The sequence below is a fragment of the Atractosteus spatula genome, chromosome 6 (genome assembly GCF_055471065.1).
Source record: "Atractosteus spatula isolate fAtrSpa1 chromosome 6, fAtrSpa1.hap1, whole genome shotgun sequence".
Lineage (NCBI taxonomy): Eukaryota > Metazoa > Chordata > Actinopteri > Semionotiformes > Lepisosteidae > Atractosteus > Atractosteus spatula.
Window position 1 is genome coordinate 29,882,313 of NC_142711.1, and position 19,671 is coordinate 29,901,983.

Here is a 19,671-nt window from a genome sequence, read left to right on the forward strand (position 1 = left end):
CTTTGAGAATCTTTTTACTCCAAGGTGAATAGATATTCTCCTGTGTAGCATTACAAACCACATAAAAATCTATTTGTATGTTAACATCAAGCATTTGACATTAGTAAATAATTCATGACACTGATTACATCCATATATAAAATCAATTGCCTATATGTGACACATACAAGACTACTTTTGAGGCTTAAAATAAATAATCTGTTTTCAATCAATAAACCAATAAAATAGGAACATATTCCAATTGTATTGTTTTTGTCTTACAAAAAACTGCATTTCTGTAGTGGTGTTTTGGTTTCAGAGGGAATGTTATGCATTGTACAGTGTGATGTTTCAATTTCATTGGATCAATAAAAGGAATGTAACAGGTTAATATAATTCATGTACAACATTACACAGACTATTTCATAATAATATGATGTGCCAATTGCAGATGTACTGTAGATGAAGTTAATAAAAAAATTATAAATGCTACATTTCAATGTAAAGATACATGGATCTATAGTATAGTATTTTTTGTTATTCTCTTTAGTGTCCTTCTGCTGTATTTATCCATTTTTTTTAAAAGAGGACCCTGATGCCCCTTAATTGATCAAATCCTAATATTAAATTTGCTAATTTGGAAAATAAACTATAATGTTTCAATACTGTTTATATGTATATATTCATTATTCTAACAAATAATGTTATAGTAAATACAACATCAGCACATTTTAATTGGGTCAACGTTTTTTATTACCCTTATTTAGTTATAAATAAGAAGCATATGATAAAATCAAAATGTGTAATAACTAACACTATGCACATACAAGATCCTTTTATTCAGAACCTAATGTGTATTTTTGGCTGTGTAAACTTATGTATTTTGGTTCTGGTTTCCTTTTATTTGCTTTCTGTTAAATATACATAATGAAAACTCAATAGCTGCATTTGGCTACATCTGTGGCATGGCATAGGCTTTTAAAAAAGCCTACCTGGGAGTTAGCTGTGGTTTTGGCAGAAGTGCATAATCTATTTGTATCAGCAGGAGACAAAACCTCACATTCCAAGTACTGAAAATCTATTCAGTGACCACCAGCTCCATGCTCACATGCTTTCAGTTATAGGTCCATTTTAAAAATTTTACTCAGTACATCATCTTTTATTTCTATGATGCTTTGTCATGTCAGATAAGTTAATAAACACCTTGTGTGGATTTCTTCTGTAATGTTCATATTCTTCTTATCATTATTAATAACACTAATTGAGGTAATGTAAGGCAAATCTTATTTGAAATGGTAATAAAATAAATAAATAAATGTAAGAAAATGACAATAATACTGAAAGTTATTATAGGAAGAGTAACACAAGAGCCATTTGAAAGTACTGAGAACTAAATCATATACAGATTGTGCGGATGCAGAGCGGTTGTGTAAATTACTCTGGCAATATTAGTTAATGATTTCATACAACACTATGATGGAACGACAGAATATATATATATATGTGACTTCAGGTACTTGTTCTAGTTTGAACAAATAACATAAAAAAGGACATGTTTTATCATGCAATTATCATATTTGCTTTATTTTCTTGTAATTACATTATTACTGCAACTTATTTTATTTGTTAAAGATCAGGGAAAACTGGAAACAAATAATTAAGTGGTAGAATTAAGTTTCATACAAATATTTCAACATTTTAAAATGTTGTGTGTGTTCATTAGTTTGCAAATTAGCATGTCAGAGTTGGTAATAAGTTATTGTTCATTTCAGCAGTGCATTTTGCCTTGTACTTGATAACCTAAATATTAAAAGAATAACGAACCCCATGAACTAGTTCAATGATGTGAATCATTCACAGTTTATGTAAAAAAAAGTTTTTCTTATTTTCTTTTTTGTAAATATTGTTCTGATATACATTATTTTCCAGCCTTGTTATTGTTTTTATTTCATTTATTATCAAGGGCATCATTACAAGAGAACAGACAATAAAAGCTTGAAACTTCCCAGGTCATTTCCAGTGGAGAATTCTTGGTATAATAATTCCCTGGGAAAGGAAGAATCACAATGAATTTGATTAATATATCGTAAAACGTACTTAGAATTAATTAAAATAAATAAATATGATACCTCTTTTATCCTGCCATGATATGTTTGACGAAAGCTGTTGAGGAGAGAAATACAAAAAGGGTATGTTGTATTAAACGAGATACAGTATATGATGATTCTCCATTTACTTTGTTGTCAAAATCATGCAAAAGGTCATTTCTGCTGATTTTTCTAGTTGTCTCATTGTCTGTTTTTTCTGTCATTTTCTCTGTCTGACGATGGATGTCAAATGGAACTTCATGCATCTGCAAATTAAATGGTCCCACCCAGGCCTTATCATACATGATGACTGCTAACTCCAACATCAAGGGACACAAAGACAAATAATTACAGTACATTTGGATTCAGTGTGTGGCATTAATTAATTTTACATTTCCATTAAATAAAACATTCTAGGGTCAGTGTCTTTAAAATGGAAGAGGAGCAGTATCTGTCACCAAGCACAGCATGTAGTTTTTAATTTGGCACATGAGCCAAATAGATGAAAAACTACTTTCCCTGAATTCCCACATATGTAATGTTACCATTTATTACATATAGTATCAGTTAGATCAAGCAATGTCAAAATGAGTAAGAAAATAGTTAGAAAGATAAGAAATCCTTTGAAGTAATATCAATACATCAACTATTACATCCATTCTTGCAGACTGCCTCCTTCCAAATGCAATTATTTATACTACTTGTTTTGCAAGCTATCATAAAAATGATATTAAAACATTTTAAGTGGTGTTTGTTGTTACAGTATATTAAAAAATATAACAAGAAATAGTGAAATTAACAATTTAAATATATTTTCTAATAATAGTGCTCACTCTGTTGAAGTCTGCAATTGTATCAACTACTATATTAAAGTATGCAACATATTCAAATTATTACTCAAAACTTTATGTGTTTTTGCTCTTAAATATGGTTTTAAAGCCACTATACATATATAATGTATTTTATAATTAAAATCTAAAATAAAGGATTTTCTGATTTTTTAGATTTTTTTGTTTTCTTATTTCTATTTATATACAATTACTGATAACTGTACTGCTTGTAATTTAAAAAAAAGATAATTCTATTCAGTATTTTGACATACTGTATCTCATTTGGAGTTGTGGTAGCAAAGTGGTAACATCTTGTCTCAACAATGTGATCATCGTATTTAATGAATATAAGCACTAATGGGTTAATAAATATTTAATACTGTATCAATTAGACTGACACCCACACATAGCTGTAACTTTAAGGATTCACGTCATCACCTGGTAGTTTTACAGAGAAATGCAGTCTTACTTCAGATTATTCAAAAATATACAGAAGTGATGTGACCACACTAGCACCTCTTGTATTCTAGGTGGATACATCTGTATTTCTGCAGTTTATCACACTTTAATTAAAAATCAAAAAAGGCAGCACAGAACATAAGACTCTAGCAAGTGTAAAAACAAGCTGTTTTCACAGCTGTTTCACCAAGCTTTTTGCTGTTGCTGATTTGTATACATTTTCAAATATATTCTTCATAACAGAAAACTAAAAAAGAATGTACAGAACTGCATATACACTCTTCATTCCAACTAAAAATTTTATTTGATACAGTATGTGTTTTTAAAATATTTAAAGGGTTTGTTCAGAAAAATAAAATGGTAAGAAGAACTTTAGGACAGAAAGAGGTAAAACTACCATAGGCTAGCATGTACAGTATGAACTTAAAACACATTACAAATATTATAGCATTAGTGATGTTTATGCCTTAGTTATATGTTACATTTTTTTTCTAATACTGTCTGTATGTTATCTAACTTATTGTGGTTGCTGCTGCTGTTCTATTTTTATGTTTCTAGTGTTTCACTAATGTTGTGTATTCTTTGTATTGGAGCATACATGTAAATACGCATTTCATTGCACTTGTACAAATGACAATAAACTGAACTAAACTGAACTGGAGCTTTCTCTCAAAATGACATTACCTTCATAGTTTATGCAGCCATTAGCATCTTCTTGTCCAGCCATGAGTTGCTCAACCTCATCTTCTCTCATTTTCTCACCTGTACCAACACAGTAGTTAATGAATGCATTTGTTTTTGCTGTGCACTCAATTGAAAGTTACTTTTTATTGCACTCCATTATTAAATCATCTTACATGATGGTTGTGCTGCATCTCACGGGATGGTTGTGTTTCACTTGAGTTTGGTTTGCAGTTATCTGCACTTTATATTCAAGAAATTGCTACAGTAACATATCCACGGGCACTTACCTGTGTTTTCCATAGTATTTTCTTAACCAAAACATGCTGTCTTAAAACCTTTTTTTTAAAATCTCCTTTAAGGCCTTGAAAATAGTTATATATTGTAACGCATATGGCCGACAATACGGGTTGTGCGAGCTGGCTTGCCAGCGCGGTGACGTCACCGCCCTTCACTGTGAATAGCAGGGACCTCAGCCGCCAGGTTGAGGGGAGATCTCCCTTAAGCTCAACTGGCTGGTTCCCTGTTGAGTGAAGCTGGAGGCCTGGGTTCGAGCCCTTAGCGGTGGGGGACCGACCTGAGGTGGCAGCGGTGGGGGCGCATACTCACGTAAATCCAAAAGCGCTACAATATACTCAATTCTACAGAATGTTTCAAAAAGGTTTAAAAATACTGGTTAATGTCTGCAGAGGTGTGCATTAAAGCTATACCAATGTAGACTTAATCTACAAAGCCTGTAGTATTCATTCTGTGGGGAACATTCAACAAAATTTTCAAATGTGAAATAAAGTTTATACAACAGGAAATTTCAAAAAGTAATTGAATACATAATACAGCAGTAGCTGTTTCTAGTTTTTGTTTTACCCATGAAAAAACATATATTTGTAATGAAACATGATAGATCAGTATCTGCTGTGACTTCCCAAAGCATTCACAAAATTGTGACACTATTACCACATTAATTTTATTATTTTATCAATAGAATGTCAAGTGATATTTTGTCCTATTCTTTAGAGGTTGTGTCAAGCTAGAAAAGGATCACAAGTTGATACTGTCTTCTGCTAACTGTCGTCCATTAGGTCAAACAATGGACAATTCTAGTCATCACTGAATGAAATACCCTACCAAACTTTTTATTGATTTATTCAAGTGTTGCATACACCTCAATATATAATTGTGATGTTCAACTGCCTGAAATGTCTCCCAAACAGCCTTCAAATACAAGCATGTGTGACACTGTGCTACCATCATTCTGCTGATTCACAAATTGTTTTGCCCTAGAGATTCTTTCCATTGTAGGTAAACATTGATTCCAGAAATATAGGGAAAGATGGTTAAGGTCCTAGATGAGTGGGGTAACTATGTTAAATGAGGAATTTTCTTGTTTTCTTCATCAGACTGGAGCCATGGCTAGATAACCTGTTCTTTTTCTACTTGCATATCCTCTCAAGACAGCCTTCAATTGTATGAGAAATGATCACTCTGTTTCAGTAACAAAGATCAACTGCTCTTATTTCAGCGAAATGTCTTTTTGTGAGTTTTATATACACATTGTACTTCAACATATTTGGACATTTGTGTTGATTTTAAAATCAACAACACACACAAGCATTTTTGCCAATCCCATGACTTACAGTAGCACAACAGAATCATTGGCATTATTTATTCTGTACAGCAAATTCTGTATGCCTCTCTAATACTCTTTTAGTATTGTGTTTTTAACTGCTGCATTTGTATTTTGCATTAGTAAATGTATTGAAAATCTCAGTTCCATTGTACTTCCTGCCATTTAACATAAATAAATATAAATATACAATGATGTAGAGCATGTACAGCATCAGCACAAAGTATGCAGTCCTCATACTGTACTTACCAAGTGTAGCCAGCACATGGCGAAGTTCAGCTCCCATGACAGTCCCGTTTCCCTCCTTATCGAAAACCCTCAGTCCTTCCACAAAGTCCTCAAAGGTTCCTCGATCTTTGACTTTGCTGATATGTTGATGCATTGGCAAGAAGGTCTCAAAGTCTAGCATCTTGGAATTCATCTCTGTTAAGAAGATGTTTGTGATTAATTCATTAAATATCAAAGTTAGACAGTAAAATCCAAGAAGTTATTATGTGTTGTTTTAACTTAATTTTATAGATTTTCCAGTGCCATCATATGTTTTGATTAATTGTTGTGTGTGGGTTATATCAAGTGAGATAAAATCAAACAGAGTGTGTGTGCCATTGAGTTTTGTGGTATGTTTTCAATCTGGGTGATGCAGGGAAGGGGCAGAAGTGAGCTTAACAAATACTATATATTTGTATATTAAGTGCAGTTCGATCCTTTTGACACTTAAAGAATCTAATCAACGGGTGTTACCAAGTTACAAAGTCTGAAATGATGGGCTTTACAACAATAATGAAGCAATTTGACTCAAGCAATCTCTCTTTCATGAATCCATTCACGTACTAAAGCTAAATGAGCAATCACTGCAAAAAAAGCCTGGCCCTGAATCAATAATTTCCTAGATACCAAGTGTGACTTAAAGTCCTATGATGTTCTAGTTTAACTAGAAGCAGTTTAGAGGACTCACTTGTATAGATGAACTAACAGTAATTTAAAACATATTTGAAATTAATAGAACAAGTCATAAAAAATGAAAAATTGAACACTCCACTAACCTAATAATACAATTAGATTTATTCATATTAGAAAGTGTCCCTTCAGCCTGTGGCCTTGTGTTTTCTACCTTTCCAATTATATTACTTAGATATATATATGTATTAATTTGACTTTCTAAACATCAAGCAGATAAAAACTATAATCAGTGTAGAACTGACACCTATTATTGGAGAATCTTAAAATCTATATACTTATTAGCATGATGCTGGGAAGTTTCTCTAAACAGAAAATCAAGCTTTTAAAAATGCTAGTGAAAACAACAGAGCACATCACTTACAATTAGGATTATATTCACTTTTCTAAGGTATTGGGTATGTATTGAAAATGTGTATTTGTAGCTCTCTTTTAAATATTACTTTAAACAAATTTACTTAACTGAAAAATAATGATTCACTTACCCTCAGGCTTTGGCTTCCCTAAAACTTTCATGACTTCAGCATTTGTTGGGTTCTGACCAAGTGCTCGCATTAGATCGCCACACTGAGCGTAAGTAATTTTCATTTCACAAGTCGGAGTTCTGTCGAACAGGGAGAAAGCCTCCTTGAAGTCTAATGGCAGTATGGGGGAGAAAAAGCATTTTTGAACAATTTAGTAAATATTTTTATATCTTAACACAAAATACTGTGAAAAAAATGTAATATATATAATATATTTTAAAGGAGCACTGTTTCAGACTAGTTACATGAAAATATTATATTATAGCAAATAGAAAATCATAACCTTATAAAACCTTTAAGTAATGAATGATTAAATATGCCATCTTGTGGCATGTAGTTGTTTTAAAATACCTTTGGTATGAACTGAAAATCAAAGCCTACAAAATTGAATTGTGATTTTATCATTTATTTACAGTAAATAAAATATTATGTAGGATTTCACTTTCACAAATACAGTAGAGAAGTTACTAAATGTTCAAATTGGTATACATTTTCTTAGCTGTCAACTTTATAATGAGATTTCCATTTTTCCTCTGGGCATCTGAAAACAGTTTTAGTTTATTTCATCAGACATCCCAGTGTTTATAGACATGAAATGTAAAAGGTAACATCTGGGTCAACATTTATTTTAAAAATAGAATTTTACTTGGAGTTAAATATTTTTTTTTATAAACGCCATATACAGTACCTAGACACTGATTATGACATATTCAGAAAGACTGGAGGCAGATAGTAGCAAAAAAACTACACTGCCTGGCAATAGCTCACCATCCATAATTTTGTGTCTACTGAAATACCCTTCTCTGTCTGTGTTAACTAAAATAAATAAAAAAACAAAGTTACATTGGCACACATGGCTTTCTTTACTTATTATCCAGTTGTAGAATGTCAGCAGTGCTACCAACATATGGTTCAACAGCTGACAACTTATAAATAGAAATTATTCTACATAGAAAGATCAGTGTATTGTTATCCCTGAGAATCAAAGCCTATAATTAACTTCTCCTGTGAACATGCCCATTTTTGATAATGGCTGCCGTGTACCACATGATTCTTTCACAGATTTATATGCATGGGTAATATGGAGGAATTTGTTGGCATGGTTTAAGGTATGTCTTGGCATCATCTGTGGTAGGTCACAGGTTCTAAGCTACTTCCAGATGAGTACCAGGATATTTATAGTAACAGGCTTTTTTTTGTCTTGCCTAGAACAGCAGAACACTGACCTAAAAAGGAACCACAGTCTTAATGAAAAAAATCAAGTACCTGTCTTTAGTTATATACATATAATTAAAATATTTTTTGTGCATTCACATTCTAGCTTTCAAGTAGATACAGTAGTTTGAATAAAACATTGCATCTGTAAGCTTAGGAGATAAAATTGATACAACCATTTCAACCTTGACTAATTATGCTGAATATTTAACTGAAAAACTTTACTTGACAAAATGATTTCTGTAACATGAAGTTTGCTTTAAATAGCTACCTATAGGTCTAAGGCTATGTCAGTACAATTATTTTATACAATTTTATACCAAATCACTTAAATGCTTTGTCGCATCTTAGGGATTTGTATTTTTCACAGGCAAGTAATAGGATTGTACAGTATGTTTGTTCATCCTGTTCCTCATTTCCACAAAACACTTACAGTAGCTGAAGTAAGTAAATATGACTACCTTGTATCTCCTTTACATTTTCTACAGCTAAACAGTCATTTTAAAGTAAAAATATTTTGAAGGAAACAATAATGTATAAGTTAAATCCCATTCAATATCTGATTCCTATGGTTACAAAGCAGTTCAGAAATAGTTTATTACAAACTTCAAAAACTCAGTGACCGTAAATATACGGGACCTTGCAACAGTTTTAAGATTCCAAACTGGTATGGATTGGCTGTGTCATTCTTATCATATTTGCTAAATATGCAGTAAAAGTCATGGAAGGCTTGTGTTGTGGCAAGGGCTATCATTACACTAAAAATTAACTGTTACTAAACTTCTAATAATTTTTCTGTCACCTTAACCAGGCAGCTAAGGCCTCTTTGTAAAAGCAGAGGAATGTAGCTGAGAAGATAAAGATCTTCCAGGTCTGGAAGGTAGACTGGGACAATATAAAGCTTTACAGTATATTCAAATGATACGTGGTGCAGCTTGGCTCCATGCAGTCTCCCTCTGCTAAGACCAGGTGTCAAAGTTTACTTCACCATTCATCACCCAAATGATGGGGCTACCAGAAGTATACCTGATAAAATCCTAACCAATCATCAACTGTGATTTAACCCTTAAAAGCTAGCCCCCAACTCATTTTTTTTGGCTACTTACTATCTTATTTATCTTTTCTTTCCAGCTGAACTGGCAATCTAACTTTACCCCGTCTGCATGCAGTCCGAGTCAGGTTGTAAATTTTTCTGACAAACGTCACAATAAGAATGAGTCAGTAAGGAACATAAATTTGCCCAATATGTTGTTTCTGCAACAGAAGCAATCTTGTCTTCTCAAATACATTGTTCTTTTGCCTGATCAACCAAATAAGACAGATGGACTATTTCTGTCAAAATCCTAAATATCCAGGTACATTCCAGGTATATTCAGTAAAAAGCTATATTGTAGAAGGAACTAACTTTCCTGCAGAGCTACTTTCAGCAACCCTAGGCAAAGCACAAAGCAAGCAGCTACCAAGTTGGACTACAGACCAACCCAGTCCAACTCTGTCTTCTCACCTGGAAGTTTAAACTAATCAATGTACAGTACATGTGCCCAATAGGTCTTTGACTATAACGTTTATTTATTCATATTTTAATATCTGACAGTTGAGCTATTATTCCAATCATGTTTTATAGTTTAGTTCATGACAGTTTACTTGTATCTGAGAAAATGAATGATTTAATTATATGCGACTGATAAAACCTAAGAGATACTGTAGCACTTTATGGTTGATAAATTTTAACTATGAAGTTAGATCTGATCTTTGTAATCACTAAGTGAACAATCTGTTGTACTGTATATATTATGTTTCATGTGTGGGTTTGTTAAGCATGTTTCAGTGTAATATCAATAAATTGAATATTTAGAATCTGTCACGAACACGGACTGAGATCCGTGTCGGGTCTTGTAGTAGACCCTATGCGATGCGGTAAGAGCTGGAGAAAACAGGAGGCGTGGTAAAAGGGAACACACAGGGATTTAATAGTGCACAAAATAATAGTGACAATCCGTGAGACAGTGAACGGGGAAGACAGAACGGGATCCGAGAGTCCATCAACGAGAAATCCATCCTGGGACGCGACAAAGTTAAAATCCCTGGGAGAAGGGAACACACGGACAGACAAAACATGGAGGTCCAAGGGTGACGGGGCGAGATCCTCCAGACCCTGGGCTCAGGAAGCAGGAGGTGTTGGGGATGAGGCCTATGCCCTCAGGAGACGGACGTAGGGTTTCCTGGTGCTAGGCGGGCCTCGCGACATCTTTACCCTAATGATGAGCCCCAAGGACTGAAGGAGCTAGTCTTTAAATAATTAAGCTAAGAGGGTACACCTGGGGAGCTTAAAAATCACAGGGACAATAATGGGAGCAGTGGAGCGCCCTCTAGGGAGGGATGTCGGGCGTGACAGAATCCATGTGTGAGACTCTAAATTATTTGGTGAGATGGATCCCTAAGATTTATCAATGCACTCTCGCAATTTACTGTTTTAATGTATAATTGATACAGTATATTAAAAGCCTCACATGGATACACTTGTAACTTCTTCTCACTATGGTGCAGAAAAAAAAGATGACTGTATAATTGTCTGTAAGGGCGAGAACATGGTTTTTGGAAAATAAGCTGTCTGTGTCTGTATTGTTGACCAAACTGCGGAAAAAGGACTGGTCACAAGATGTTATCCAAATAATATTAGACAATAAGCATACGCTACATTGTAAGTTCTGCCTATAACATAACAGTAATAGTACCCTTAATGATCATTCTTCCTGCAACAAACCAATGTTGTTGAACAAATTGCAAACTGTTCACCCTGAAATTGATACACAAGGAATCCACCATCAGCAATGCCCAAATTAAACCCAGTTAATGGCATCTCCCTTTTGTCTGTGACCGATATAGTAGATCAGACATCTTTTAACTGTTTTGTCACTAATTTGTATGTTTTTGTGAAGTTGTGGCACATTGATGCCAGAATTATCATTAAAATTAAAGGATGATTTAACATGAAAGCACAAACTGTCTGTGAATCAAATTTATGAGTAACATATTCATTTGCTATTTTCCTAATAATGATAAAATTGTACCTGCCTACTTATGCTGTACAGTATATAAGATATTTTATGTTATATCTGTCAGACAGATTTGGTATTTGCACTGCCTTTTTATTATTCAAAGAACAATTATCACTGAAAATAGACTTCCAAGGCCCTTGGATACAGTTGGTATCCTTTACACCTTTAAGGAGCCTAACAATTTCAGCAATCATTTTTATTTTAGTAATAAATATATCTCATAGGCTGAAAGGCCTGTTACAATTCTTGATTCTTCTGATGTGATTTTTTATTACTGTGGAAGTTGTAAAACACATTTTGTACTTACAGGGTCTGTCTTAGACTTTTTATTTGTAAAATATAAGGTATTTGTGCCTTTAGAGCTGTAAATACCTTACCAAATGCTGAAGAATTGATACAATACCCTTAGATTCACCTTAATATTGATCCTTAATGCCCTGTTTTCTGGAGAAAAGCATTTTTAAAGTTAAAGAAATTCCAATATTCATGCTCATCTGCTGTGTAAGTAAGTATTGTTTGTATTATTTGATAAATGAAATATTCTGATTTTCTCTGAATCTCAAAAATCTACATTAGAAACATACATTTCATAGAGATATATGGTAAATATGATATATTATATGGAAATGTTCCAGTCATCAATGCTAAATAGTACAGTAAATTATACATACTGTAGAATATTATGTTTTGCCATACTATACTGTATGTAAAGCTACAGTATGTGCTCCTTAATTGGCCTTCCAGTGCAAAATTTGACAAGATCTGTAGTTCTACATAAATAAACCTGCAGGTGTTTCTATTTTCTTATGATACTCTCTGCTATATAGCATTCACTTCTTCCTCATTCAGAACATTCAACTCTTATTAAATATCATATGCTATAGAAAATCTATTTGCAGGTGTTGGCATTAGGCATGTTTACAAGTTGTTAATCATATATAGAAACAGCCATTTACAGTATTTAACTGCGTCAATATCTTCTTTAAAATCTTTCACAAACAGCACAAAAGGGAAGCACATACTCTTTGAAATGAGCCTCAGCATTTAGAGTACTTTGGCTTTTTTCATTTTATGCTATGTAACGCCACATAATTCAGATGTCAAATAAAATCAGTCTCAGCACAACATTGCAAACTCTGTGATAAATGACCACAACCATTTTGTCCAATTCATATACACTGTACATGCAATATATTATGCAAACTCTAAGGATGTTTGTTATTATCAGTTAAGATTATTTAAAATATCAAATTTGTAAATATAGTACACAACTTCCATGTCTGTTCTGCTGAAAAGAATATTATCATGATACTTCCTTAACAATATATGTATATATACTGTATATGAAATCCTTAGCAATAACAATTACCTTAACAATATATATATCACTTCACAAGGATTAACAATGTCATATACAGTATACAGTATCATGAGTTAAGTCACAAAGGTGAAGAAGAAGGTTGCTTTCATGATGAAAAAATGTCACAAGAGAAAAAAAAAACATACTGAAGACACTAAGCATAATGTGTAGTTAAATAGTTGCCTTCATTATTGAAACTTTTTCCTTGAAGTCTTGTAAATTATTTTCCCTTATTTTAAAATAGTTGAGCTTCTCTGAAAATAGGAATGTTCCCAGACCTTTAGAAATTAAAGAAATGTAATAGAAAATATTCCGTTTAAAAATTAACTTACCTTCAATTTGTTCAGGTGTAAATTCGATCTGAAAGAAGCACAAATTAAGGTTGTAAAAATTAACTTCTGTTAAACAGTGTATAGGCCATGCAGTGTCTCTGAACTGTTTTCTTTGATTTGAAAACTTGATTTTTTAAAAAAGCTGTATAATTTCAAAACAAAGAAACACACAGAAAAGAAAATGATGTAAACATTTTTGCAAGCATAACAAGTGAGATTTATGACAAAGGCACATGGACATAGTGCCCCACTAAGTTTTACAAATATGGTCAATTTTCTTCATTACCACCTGTTTCAGGGAAGCCACACTGCAAGCAAAATCAAAGTAGTCTCTCCCATATTCATCAGCCTAATGATATAAACAATTCTCAGTACTGTATAGTCAGTACAGTATATACTTTTTTAAATATCCACCATGTGGGAAACAGCATGGGGTTTGTAGTAAAGACACATAAGGACCCTGGAATGTACACTAAGACAGTAACCAACAGCAGTACTCAATACTCTAATTACTACTTGACTCCCGTACAGGTGATATAACAACTCATATGTTCCTCATGTTTACAGGGTCAATGAATATCTAATGTCAACCGAACTTTAGAATTATAAATATTAACATTTATAATGAATAGTATTTTTTGACTGTCCTGTATACCGCAATTAACAGATATGAAAATATTTTAATGTGTATCTTTTCCAATGGGAACTTCTATGCTAAAATAGAAGCAAGGTTTTGACAAATTGAAAATGTTTCTTAGACACATTACATTAAGGAGAAATTTAACGGTGGGTACAGAAAAAATGGGAAGGGACAGAAATGTATAATTAGAATACATTAAGAGTAAAAGTACTGAAAATCACTGACATGTAAAAAATGAATGTTTAAAATGAAATGACAAAAAACAAGAACTCAATATAAAAACAAAAAGTACCATATACTTGTGATACATAAGTTTGCTTAGTAAATTTGCTTTCCAAATGCCTAGAGCAGTACTGTATCATATTGTGTTTGTTCACTAAATTAAGCACTGTTACCACTCCAAGAATAGTTTGTGATAGGAATTAATAACAGTTCATTAATGTAAAATAACATGATTCAAAACTAATTAACCTAAACAGCATTCCAAAGATAATAATTCTTCTACAGCACAAAGCAGGGAATATAATTGTTAATAACATATTTATATCTTGGATCATCGTTCATAAATCCAATTATTTCTGTTTAAGGTTTTGCTTCCCTATAATCTTTTTAACAAACTTAAAATAATCAATGTTTATATTTCAGAAAGGTTTTGCAAAACATAGCTTAATAAATGGAATCTGTGTCAATTTTCATTGTAATATTCAGTACACCTCAATGCTTATTCTGTGTTAATTAACTTCTCATAATTTATTGCACTCCCTTCCCCTTCATTTTTATGTTTGTGAACTATAGATTAACTAAGATTAAGAACTAAGATTTACTTAATCAATATACAGTATACATATTACCCATTGGTTTTGTCTTTAATATACATAATGCATTAGCCATAATATATGAGCTAAATGCAAAACTAAAATTCAAAACAATGGCAGTGGTGCACATTGTGTTATCCAATGGTCCTCTTCTCTTTGTTTTGTGACATAGTACCACTTCTATCTTCTCCACATAAACCAATAATTTTGTCACCTTGTTTCAGTGTTTCTTAGTCTTACTATTCTTCTAAACTTATTACATAGAACAGCAGTCCTTAACATTAAAGAATAAGTAGAGGTCTTGAATATGGACTGCATGAGGTTATTGTTCTGCATGATAGACTAGCAGTGCAGCTGCTTGGAGGTGTTCTCAACGTGTCATTTTAAGTGGTTGCCAGGTACAAAATATATTACCACCATTTACTAAATTAGTCCCGTAATCTTTGCTTATCAGCTGGAGTTATTTTTTCTTTATATGAACAACAGGATGTAGTAGATTAGTTTAAAATTTGAATCTGCAGTTTTACAATTAAAAAGAAAAGTGGAAGCACAAGAAATTATGTGACATATTGCTTTTCAGTAAGGTAGAATCTAAAGAAAGTTCTTTAGATGGTTTCTTTTAGTCCATCACATATAAAAAAAACAATTTTGCAGCTCTACTATTAAAGTACAGAAAAAGTATCCAGCTTTCCAAATGGTGTATCAAAATACCACATTACTCAGCTCATACTGAAAAGAGAAATGCTGAACACAATTCTTCATCTCAGTTTCCATGTGATCATCTGAAGAAATTTTTGGGTTATGCTTAGAAAAGGGTTAGAATTATGGTTTACATAGTAACCTACGTCAGTGTTCAGAAGATGTGGATAAGAAAACCGGCTGTTATTCCTGTAACCTAATACAATTAATAATTTGTGCCTACAGGTTTAATGTGTGAAAAACTATTAAAACTTTTCAGGTACATACAGTACATAATAACCAATTTTTTTTTCAGTCCACTTTTTTGTGGTATGGGTCTAGGAACATACTTAATAATCCATTCTCAAAATTCATTTTTGTGCAGGGAACCTGTATGCAAAGGTGATCTTGAATTCTACCACAGAAAAATCTCTTAACTTTAACCAGAGTGTTTGAAGTTTCCAGTGTTGTTGCTCTTACTTACAGCAAATATTAAGATTCCTGAGGCTCTATACACTGCACACTCAGTACAATCTTTGTACTTTGTGTTGCTAATGATGTTAAATGGTTCTGTGATTTACTAACCTGACATTCAGTAGAATAACCTTCTTGTGCTATACACCTGTTGATTTTTATTTACGTGGGTAATTCAAATGTCTGTACAACAATGTCACAGAATATTGAATAATTACTGTATGTAAGCTTGCATGCAATAATACAAATTCATAAGCTTTAGTGTATTTTTACAAGCTTTAATTTTGCAATTCTGATTTTCTCTTATTGACAAAACCATTAAGATGGGCTGAATCTCTTATACATTGTTTTTAATTAGAACATATTTACTTCTTTTAGCATTCACAAGCCTTTGTCATGACATACTCATTTGGTTAGGTCTTACAGTATATAACCATCCATCCATTTTCTAATTGCTTTATCCATTACAGGGTTGCTGGGGAGCCGGAGTCTATCCTGGACTATCCTGGGCGAAAGGCAGGATACACCCTGGATGGAATGCCAGTCCATTGCAAGGCAAACAGGCAAAACTACCCACATACTTACTGTATACCAGGGCCAGTTTTTCTAGAAGCAGATTTACATACCATTATCTCTATGGACTGTGGAAGGAAACTGGTGGATTCAGAAGAAACTCACATGAACATGTGGAAAACATACAAATTCCATGCAGATAGTACCCCAGGAACGTAACCCAGGCCCTAGTGCTGCAAGGCTGCAATGCTAACCACTGCACCATTGTGCCACCCTTCCTATATATAAACAAACATTTGTTAATTATTAGGATTCCTCATAAAAAAATCAAATAAAAAATGAATTTATCTTGCCATTAATATTTTTCAATGAACTCACCGAGACTTACAGTAAATGTACAAGTAATACAAAATACACACTAGAAAAATGTAGATTTCATGTATCATACTAGATATACTGTAGGCACTTTTTAAATACAATATTAAAAGCATTTTTGGGCAACTATACTGTATATACAGTATTGAAAAAGCCAGAAATCTAATTCCATGTCTAATCCATAAGATGTTAAAATACTAAAATGAAAAACATATAAAGCTTCCTTCTTTAAAAGTACATTATTGATGCTACCACCTCTCTTAGAGATGACAAATTGCATGATGACCAACAGTAAAGTGAATGGTTAGTGGATAAGTAATGGCGCCTTATAGAACTATAATGTTCAGCTATTCAGTATTTTGTCTTTTTTGTTTCTATATACTGTATGTTTTTCCTCTTGGACAAGAGACCATATACATCTGACCATATGTCGTATGTGAAATAATTTATTTTATATGAATATTTACAGTAGCTTGTGTGAGGACACTTCATAGAGCAACATTTCACAATACTATTACACTGCTCACAAGATGCACATTAATAATAACCAGCAGGTCCAGGTGCCAGCAATGTTTGCATTGGTTCAGTTATCTGCTTTATCCAGAAGACACTTTGCATTCTGTCCATGTTAAAAAATAAAGGAATGTTCCAAAAAAAAAGTGTTTCAATTTTCTATCAGATCGTAAGATGTACCAATGTTTATGTGGAATGTTTTAATACTGTACCATCTGACTATTAGAGCTTCTGTAAAATCTTTTTTTTACAAAGTCACTTCACAGTACATAGTTTTAGAGGTGGTATGAAATGATTTAAAATGCATTTAAAAAGAAATAAAAGCATACAACAAGTCCAATAGAAATTGTTATGCTAGGAAGAAAAACATTTGAAAACAAGACCATAAACATGACATAGTAAATATAGTAATAAAATTTAGTTATAAGAACAAATGATGTATATAAAAACAAAATATGGTCAGAAATCTCACAAAAGAGCTTTTAAGAGATTTTAACATTTCTTTTCACTCCATTTTCTTTTGTTCAGTTAGAACAGGATGAGAGCATTTAATTCAAATGATGTTGTTGGCTTAAAATATAAAGCCACAGGTTTTCATAAAGGAAAAAAATGAAGTAAATTGTGGGTGGTCTGCACCAAAATCATAAGCATCATATTTCAAGTGTCAAATGCCTCATGCCATTGTAATTTATCTGGTTATTCCCAAAACCATTTGTTCAAACTTTTGCAGGAGGAGAAAATATGGAAAAACTGCCAAACCTTTCTTGAATGTATTTCATAGTGTCAGATGTGGACACTTTTAAAGATCAAACACTTAGTATTTTTTCAGCTTGACCATAAAAAGAAACCATGAATAGAAAATAATAATTTTGCCAGAATGAACTAACTGCATTTGCTGAATCTCTGAACAGTCATACAGAGATGTACAGTACAGGTCTGCTGTGCAATTGTTTGACTGCTTTTAATTGCGAACTCCACCCTTCTGGCTAGAAGTTGTGTGTTTAATAAGACTTTCTGTTTTCTGCTCTCTTTTCAATGATACAAAATTTAGGGTGTATATTTTGCAAATAAATATTGATTCCCATAATTCATTGTGACTGCTTCTTAAATTACAAAATGAGATTAAATCTATGAATATATTAAACAAAAACCAGTACACTAAATATTTGAAACCTTTATAGACAGATACCTTTCTGCAAATTTGAAATGCATTTTAAATATAATGTATGTAGATCTTTGTAGAGGCAAATGTAGATATGGGGGGAGGAAGCTTTAAAGTTCTAAACCTTAAGTGATTGTTTCATAATCACTTAAGGAAACTCATTTTTTGTTACTTATTTAATGCTTAAAAATGTTCTGACAACTATTTGGATTTGTTTTGCCTTTGCTACATCTGTATGAGATACAGATGAGATACTCTAGAGAGAATTTTAAAATGCAAGTTAAATACAGGTATGTAAGATACTATAAATACAGTTGTGTGTATATTGAACTAGTGGATTGAGTTTTGAAAGAAAATATTGGTTTTGCACATTCCACTGTATTTCTCTAATAAAACGTAATGCTTAAAAAACAACCGGTATTTCAAACTTCTTTTTATAGTGGTTATATGACATTATTTTATAGGACAATAGACCTTTTAATGAAGTCTTATGTGAGACATAATCAAAAAGGCATGCCAATAATGTATTGATAAATCAAAAAATGTAGATGTGTCAATGGTAGGTAACAGTATAAAAGAATTCATAAGCAGCTGCACTACATACCGCCACACTTTTGGGTTCAAACTCGGGTTCTTTTGGGAGCTCAGGTTCAGGAGGCTTAGGGGCTGGCTTGGGAGGTTCCTCCTTCTCTTTCTTCTTTGGTGCCATGGTGCTCCTGTTGTGTAGTTGGATGAGAGAAACTGAGAGTTCAGAGGTTCGAGCACTCGATGGGTAAAGAAGTCCAGCAGACCAAGGGCTTTATTGTGTGCCCTTTATGTCACTCACACCCACTTTCTTCATGCCTCTGCTGATAATAGTGGAGTGCTATAAAAGGACATTGGATTTGTGATGCTATTTAAAATTACTGGACACATCCATACTCACAATTATGCATCCAGTAAGGCACACACCTCATTTATTTATTGATTAAACTAGAGCTCAGGCCATTTACACATTACTTTCAGTAATGTGTAATTTAATTTGTGAGAATTTTGTTATATGATTTTAATGTATCTGTGCATAAAAGCAGTTGTAATTGAGATTACACTTCTTACTTCTCGCTGAAATATTCTTACCTCCTATAATAATTAATTTAAAACTGACGTCAGTTACAGAAAACAAGGAATAGTTAACAAAAGATTGGTTTTGTTGATATCTTGCTCATTACAGTTAGGTAGTAAATCCCATTTTCTACCATTTCACTTACTGTACATACTGTATGTCTCCTTTAATTTATGTGGCCAATAAGAACTAATGAAAAATTCTCAATGTTAGATTAAATAACATACAATATATGATGGTAAATAATTCAATTTCAGCTGTGTAAGTGACAGCTGCTTTAATAATATCTGAT

General features: G+C 32.7%; 1 protein-coding gene across 1 annotated transcript; it reads right to left on the reverse strand.

Moving 5' to 3' along the window:
• Window positions 1-1,916: 1,916 nt before the first annotated feature.
• myl13 (myosin, light chain 13) lies at window positions 1,917-19,118 on the reverse strand. Its single transcript, XM_088918190.1, has 7 exons — window positions 18,882-19,118; window positions 13,108-13,135; window positions 7,103-7,252; window positions 5,910-6,083; window positions 4,040-4,117; window positions 2,109-2,142; window positions 1,917-2,025 (listed from the first exon to the last, which is right to left on the reverse strand). The coding sequence occupies exons 1-6, from the start codon at window positions 18,984-18,986 to the stop codon at window positions 2,114-2,116; spliced, it is 564 nt and encodes a 187-aa protein (XP_088774316.1). The 5' UTR covers window positions 18,987-19,118; the 3' UTR covers window positions 1,917-2,025; window positions 2,109-2,113.
• Window positions 19,119-19,671: the final 553 nt, after the last annotated feature.